At 33.2% G+C, this 8,136-nt stretch overlaps 1 protein-coding gene across 1 annotated transcript; it reads right to left on the minus strand.

Annotated features, from left to right (window-relative positions):
* Window positions 1-2,316: 2,316 nt before the first annotated feature.
* On the minus strand, window positions 2,317-5,510 carry LOC145566224 (uncharacterized). Its single transcript, XM_081625724.1, has 3 exons — window positions 5,288-5,510; window positions 4,193-4,662; window positions 2,317-3,291 (listed from the first exon to the last, which is right to left on the minus strand). The coding sequence occupies exons 1-3, from the start codon at window positions 5,394-5,396 to the stop codon at window positions 2,800-2,802; spliced, it is 1,071 nt and encodes a 356-aa protein (XP_081481850.1). The 5' UTR covers window positions 5,397-5,510; the 3' UTR covers window positions 2,317-2,799.
* Window positions 5,511-8,136: the final 2,626 nt, after the last annotated feature.

Here is an 8,136-nt window from a genome sequence, read left to right on the forward strand (position 1 = left end):
TTTTCAACCCATATGTACCTAACTTTGGGATGGGATAGTGTGCAACTTATGCAATTTTCAATTTCATAAAAAGCTTGAGTGACTTCAAAAGATTAAAATAGAAAAAAAAATAAGAAAAAAAAAAATAAAAGTGTACAAAAAGGCAAGTGTTCCAATGTCTTTGATATGAAAATATCTTTGATAAGAACACGTCTCGGATTGCATTTCTTATCGAGTGCTCGGTACCATGCCTGAGAAACATGAATGCCAAGTCAGTGATAGACCGTATGATCGGGATGCCCACACTTATAAAAATAAAATAAATAAAGCAAAAAAAGAGCTAAAAAAGAGTGAGAAACCTCAAGCATGAAAATAAAAATATTCAAAAGCAAAGTTACACACCTTGGAGGCTTATCTAAGGTCTTGAGCCTTTTATCCCCTTCTTCTTCAACCTTTAGCCTAACCACGTTACAACCCTTAAAAAGACCTTTTTGAGGTATACACACACTTGTGCGAGGTTCGGCTAGAGCTATGTTCGACCTGATTCTTAACGGATACGTAGGTGTAGGGAATATTTCAAGCATTACCCCAAACTTGAACCCCACTGTGATCATACACTAAAATACGGTAGCGTCCAAAGGGAAAGAAGATAGAGCACAAGAGTCTCCAACAAGTTTTAGGAACTTGTAAACCGTTCACATGGTGAAGGTTACACCCCTTAACGATCCAGGAGATCGTTAACTCCAATAGTTCTGGAACCATGACTGGAAGTTCGGGGATGAAGGTACAAATCCAACCTAAAAGAGATTGAACCTGCCCTAATAATAGGCCTTTACTTTATTCTGATCGTATTCATGTGCGCATTTTGACTAACATGCAATCAATATATAGGTTTACTCTAAACCTGTTTAATCTATGTTGGTTGAATAATAATGCACAAATAAATCTATTATTGGCGATCACTTAATTATAATCAAATTAACCCTAAACAAGATTATTAATTATCTTATTAAGCGTGATTACTAGTACCAATTCCCTTTAAACATGCATAAAAGGCGTGATCAAGCAATAACAATAAATATAATATCAAGCAACATAATAATAATCATCATAATAATAATAATCATAATCATAATCATAACCATAATCATGTTAAGCATAATAATAGCAAGATCCTAGGCATGATACTAACAAGATTAATAACAAACCCTAGCATGCCACTAAACATCAAAGATCAAATCTTAAGTCATAACCTGATACTAACATGAATATTAGAAAGAAAGTAGGAAGCATCGCAAGAATCACAATAAGCATATTTGATATTAGAAATTATAGTTATTACCCGAAAGCAATAAAATAACCTATCATGATACTAGGAAGCAAAATAACAATCTAGACATGATTTCTTTATCATAATATTAATAAATCAATTAAAGCACTTATTTGGATGCCTCGTACCTCTTTCTAATAACAAAATACACACGTTATTAACTTCAAGGAAAATAATAAATCTAAGAATTAAATTAAATAATTGAAATAGAGATTTGAGACCAAACCCTCAGAAATACCAAGCTTTTAACGTATACGGCGAAGGCAACTTCGAACTTGGCTATATGTGTCTAGTGCTAATTCTTGCTAGCTGGAGGCATGGGAAGCTTGTTATTATCGATCAAATGTTGGATAGCTTCCTTTAGCGTCCAACAGCTCTCAGTAGTATGACCCTACCTCGATGATATTTGCAATGTGCATCTGGATTCCAACTAGACAATCTCTTTTCAGGTGCAGGATCTTGAATAGGTCCAATGTGAGTAATGAGTCCCTTGGCATGGAGTCGATCGAAGGCAGTATCGTAGCTCATCCCAATGGGGGTGAAGTCTTTCCTTAGTTGCTTCTTAGATCCTTGGTTATCCATGGATAAAACTTCACTGAGATCAAAGGTACTAACATTGTTACTAGAGTGGGCTTTTTTGTCAGAAGAAGGATTGTCGTTCTTCTTTCCTTTCCAGCCACTGTTGTTGCTATTGTTGGTAGCTTTTTGCTTTGCGAGGTCATCTTCGATCTCGATGCCTATGTCATAGAAGACTTTGAAAGTATTCAAGTTGTGTTAATATTTTAAGTGTTTTGAAAACTTTTCTTAGAGATTCTAGATTTTCTGCAAATCGCTTCATAGACAACAAACAATCAATTATTTGTTTTGATAAAAAAGTTTTTATTAATATAATTTGTAAAGTAAAGAAAACCCATGTAACCTATGTAAATCAAATTGATCGGAAAATATATAAATTGTGTTAAAACTAATGAAACTAGTGGCCATGGTTGAAAAAAAAAAACAAAAAAGAAACACTACACAACATCAATGAAGCTCAATGTTGCGGTAATTTTTCATTATAATTTCTATCAATTAAAGAGAACATTACAGGAAACAAAATGTATACCTAAAGTAAATGTAGCTGACTTTTTCATTTAAAAAAAAAAAAAAAAAAAAAAAAAAAAAAAAAAAAAAAGAGGGTAAATGTAGATGACTACGATGACTACGCTATGGTCGTACCCTAATGTAACGATGATCGTACATTGACTGGAATCGACTACCTCCTACAACCTTTAGTCGTACCAAAATGTAACGATAATCGTACATTATTGACTGGGAACGACAAACTAGTCCTAATTTAGTCATACCAAAAATGTATCGATCCGAAGATCGTACATTGATTGATAATGACTAACTCCTACGGAGTACTAGCTATAGTCGTACCAAAATGTAACGATGATTGATCGTACATGGATTGGTAACGACTATCGACCAGTACATATAAAGCTAAGCTAGTAAAGCCAAGACCAGTTAAGCTGATTATCAACCAGCGAGAAGTTACAAGTATTGGCGTTGTTAGGGTCATAATTATCATTAACATTTTGTACGTTAACAAAATTGTTGTATGTTGGTGGTGATTGTGGCAGCAACAAGCTTTTCGGCATCATCATATTCTCCACTTGTGCAAAGTCGGTTTGCTGGTCAGGATCGCGCACAATGAGGGTTGATGGTGCCTCAACAATCGCAGCAGATTGGTTCACAACGGTGCAAGGTGGGCTATCATAGTCAAGGATGTCACTCTTGGCTGAATTCGTGTCTTCACTTAGCTTTGCGGCTTCACTTAGCCTAGCGCCTTGTAACACTACTCCTTCTAAACCAACTATCTCTTCCTTTCTTCGAGGTTTAATCTTCGTTGTCCCTTCATCCTCGAATGGTGGTGTGCTAGTTGGGCTCGAGTTGATACTTCTCCCTTCCATTTTCAGCAAGTTCTTATACATCTCGACCTATTACATTGTAACACGAGAAAAATGAAAATCAGATTAATTTTGTCACGACTCACATGGACCACCAAGCTGGATAAGATGACAGATTGTACATTAATATCCTTTTAAAAGCAAATCAAAACTTAACATATTTACCAAAAATGGAGAGATTACGGTCAACTAAGTTGACCTATATTAATTAGCATGCTTCCAAATCACATGATTTTGACCCTCCTCAAAAAAATATTGATAAAATATAACCCCGTAATATTAATATTATTTATTTTAATAAAAGAATTAGCAATTCTAAAGTACGATTAGACACAAACACATAGCGCGAGATCAATTACTCACTATAAAGTAGTATAACATTTATTTTAAAAATAGGGATCTAGTCAAACAACTAGACAATACCTCAAAAAGCCCAAGATACAATACTCTAAATAGAAATTGGGCGCGAGAGTCAGTTAACTAGATTCTAAAAAAATAAACATGTAGAATAGGGCGCGAAAAAACTTGGCGCGTGTTTTTACTAATAAATAGCATTATAACCCACTTTCAAACAAATAACGATTTACGTACTCAAACAAGTCAACAAAATGTTAAACCTGTGGAAATACTACTTTAAACAATATCATCTGACATTGATTTAATTTTATGATAATTCTACGGCCAAATAAATTACAATGTGTTCCCTGAACTAGACAGTTGACAGTAAAGGCCTAAAATAATTGATAGTCTTCTACAAGTTATGAGTATAAAACAATTAGTAAGCTAACAAAAAAAAAAAAAAAATCAAATTTAGGTTGTTCGGTGTTAAAAAAAATTTGGTCCACCCCCCTACGTAATAAGCATATGAAAATGACATTAGACCACAATTTAAAAAAAATCTATAGAATAAATATAAAAGTATATACTATACCTCATTTTTCAAGTTCTCGTTTTCCTTGATGAGGGAGTCGTAATCAACCTTGAGACTATTATAGCTGTCTTTCAATGAACCAAACTCCTTTTCAACAAGCTTAGTCTTACGTCTAGCACGTCGGTTTTGGAACCAAACCGAAACTTGCTTAGGCTGCAACCCAATTGTTTTGGCTAGGTGCGCTTTTCTTTCGGGTTCCAACCTATTATCCGCATTGAAACTCTTCTCCAAGAACTCAACTTGTTCCGGGGTTAGCCTCCTTTTTTTCACCGAGTTGTTGAAGAGGCTTGCATCCAATTCATCGTCGCTGATGTCATCTGCATTGAATGCTCCGGCGAACAGTTCTTCACGGTATCTTTTTGGGTTCACCAAAAGCCCTTGTTGAAGTGGCGGCAGTGGTGCTGGTGGCGGTGGCGGCAGCCGGTGGGGTGGTTGTGGTTGTGGTTGTTGATCAAAATTCACCATCGACCCTACGATATAAAGCAAAATTGATATAAAATTTAATATCTTTCACAAAATTTACCAAATAAATTAGCGGACATCGATACGAATGCAGGACTCATGGAGACCACTTAGTGTGTAGTAAGTGGTACTGTATAGAAAAGGACTGTAAGAGAGACATAATTGGGCAAAGTCGCTCAAAAAAATGCAAGAAAGATTAGATTTCCATCGAACCTTATGTAGTAAAAATGCTCTTTTTAGATCCAATCATATCAATTATGTTTCATTTGAGGGGACCTTATAAGAAAAATGATTTTCTATAAAGTGGGTTGTTAAACATAAAAGTTCATGCAAAAAAAATTTAATCTTTATATTTTTGTATGATGAAATTTCACTCACTTAAAGGAGTCAAAAAAGCACTGACACAGAATACAGATTACAAAAATTATTAAATTTATTTATATATCTCAATGACTCAATCACAAATCAAATATTAAATTGAACAAATCAATAATTACAGAGTATCAATAGATAAAAAAAACTTAATAATCATGCTAGCTTTTATAAATTGACATATAAATGTATATCATCATAAATTGATACATAATTCAGAAAATTAACATGAAATTACAGAGAAATAGAGAGAGATCATACCGTAATAAGCAGAAGAAGAAGAACGCCAAAGAGAATTGTTGGGATTCTCAAGCGATGAAACCATATCATGACAGCCACCATGAACTCTGCCACCTTCCATCGAAAACATTTATTTTTTCAATCTTTTTGTACTGGTTGTTAAAACAAAAAATCAAAATGTCAGAAATCAAAATAATGAAAATTTGTAAATGTAAACTAAAATTTGTGACCAAAAAACTAGTATTTAGGATGACAGTTATGTGAAAAGTCTGTGAATACAGTCATACAGAGAGCTTTCACCCATCAGTCTAACAAAAAAAAAAGGGGATTAAAACAGAGGGGTTAGGAAAAAAAATAACAGAGCAAATAAAAATGGGTGAATTTCTTACATTTATAAGAGAATTTCTTGGATTCAGAACACTTTTTTTCTTGATTGATTGATTGGAGAGAAGATTTTTCTCTTGAAGGAAGAGCTCTTTTTATTTTGGAGGAGCTATGAGCTTTTTATTGGGGGAAGGAGGAAAGAGAGGAGGAAAGTGATGTTCTCATCCTTGGTTGTGAATAGGACTTGGGCCTTGGGGTTCTAGCAAAAACATTTTTGGTGTGAGGATGGAAATTTATTAATGAAAAAGTTACATTTAACTATAATTTGAAAATGGTCAATTTGATTCTTTGAATTACATTTTAAATGGATATTGAGTTCATTGTATCCATGTATTTGATTTAGTATATACAGTTCTCTTTGTTAAAACCGAATCAAACCAGATCAAGTATATTAAAGATGGAAATGTCAGAGTTATTTTGATTCGACTTGATATGTTATTTTACTTTTGTTAATAAAAATATAAACAAGGTTGAAAATTTTGGTTCAAATCAGGCTAAAGAAGAGTGGAACAGAGCATACTTAAAAAGATAAAAAATAAAAATAAAAATAAAAGGAATGAAACAAAGTATTCTTAAATACGAAGATTGAAATGAAACATACTTAAAACATGTATTTTAGACGATATCTTAAATCAATTTAGAATAAATCAACTCGTTTTCAAATGAAGTGAATAATGTCATAGATTTGTGTCCATTCCAATGTGCTACTTACCGGCAAACAATCTCTACTATATTAGTAGTAGTAATATATTTTCTTTCATTTTGACGTATTTATATATTGAATGAGCTTAACATATCTTTAATACTACATCTACTTGAGAATCAAGAAACTAGTTAGTATGAAATTATTAACTACATGTTCTTTTCATGTTCTCCATGGTGTGACACCTGTTGACCCTGTAAGTTTTTTATGGTGATAATCAAGCGAACTTCAACTTAAAAATTCTTCGAGTGTTCGTATGTTCTCATCATGCAGAGTAGACTCAGTGAGTTGAAAAGAAGCTTGGAACAAAGCTAACTTAAGAGGAAATAGAGATACCAAGCATTCATATAACGAGCAAAAAAGTGAGATTCCTATTCATCTAGGTTTGAAACCAAACTTTTCTATACAGTGGAAAAAGAGTTAAGGAAGAAAGATCTCAAATGAGAAGCTACAAGGTTATAGTTGAGTTTTTCGGAGCTATTTTTATTACTGATATGTGTCTTCTAGTATTCATGCAGAGTTGGTATGATTTTGTATGAACCTTTAGGTTTTAGGTGATATCCAATGCTAATGAATCACTACAAGTTACTAGAATTGGATTGCAATGTTTATGACCAATGATATTGGAGCCTAAGGTCGTGAAGTAGTGATTAAGGGCTTGGTGGTGCTAGTGGCGGAGCCAGAAATTTTCGATTTGGGGGACAAATGAACATCGCTTAGTTTGACAAAAATATTGGAGAAAAAAATACTTTAAAAATTTTATACTCAAAATTATAAAATATGGAGTACTTAGTAAAAAAAATCAACATCATATAGTACCAAATTTTCCTCCAAAAACAAATTTAATTAGAGTTTCATAATTTTTAAAAATTTCGCAATATAAATAATATAACTATTTAAATGTAATACTTGTCATAATTACCTATTATAGACTTAATTTAAGTTAATGTTCAAGCAAAACTACAATTACAATGATTCAAATACATACATATATATATATGAAGTAATTGCTAAGAAATAAATTGAAGTAATACTATCTTATAGATTTAAACTACAATTCAATTATTCAAATAAGTGAAGGAGTTGCTAAATACGTATAAACTATCTTATTAAAGTAATTGTTAAGAAATAAATTGAAGTATAAAGATTTTAAAAAAAAAAAGTAAAATGCCTATAAGAAGAATCGGACTGTAGTCCTAGATAACATTGCTCTATCAACTACACTCTGATCGCTGCGCCAATTGGTATGATCTATTATAATATACACAAAATAATGTAATTAAACCAAATTTTTTTTGGAAGTGGGGGGACAGCTGTCCCCCCTTGTCCCACGCTGGCTCTGCCAGTGGGTGGTGGGAACAACATCTTAACATCGCAATCCTAATATTATCTTGAATTAGAGAGCCTTCCAAGGATGTGCATTGGGCTAGAAAGTTAAGCCCAGATTTATTACGAGCCAAAAGTTATAACAAAGCTCCTAAAGGGCGAGCCAAAGTCCTCGAGCCCGATCGAGCAATTGCTTGCCCGGTCAAGTGAGCGCCCAACCGAAGAATTCAGAATAGTGCGTGGCCTCGTTCGATCGAGCAGACCTATGCCCAATTGGGCATGTGTTTTTCCTAAAAGTCTTAGTTCAATGTGTTTGTATTTTTGTAATACTTTGGGAATTTATATATAAACACAAATTTAGTTTTTTATGATACAATTTTTAGGATTGAATTTCAAGTATTAGTTCTTAGCATTTGGTACCATTTTCTCTCAAGTTTTGTTATACACTTATTGAGTT

This window comes from Chenopodium album, chromosome 1 (genome assembly GCF_948465745.1).
Source record: "Chenopodium album chromosome 1, dcCheAlbu1.1, whole genome shotgun sequence".
Classification (NCBI taxonomy): domain Eukaryota; kingdom Viridiplantae; phylum Streptophyta; class Magnoliopsida; order Caryophyllales; family Amaranthaceae; genus Chenopodium; species Chenopodium album.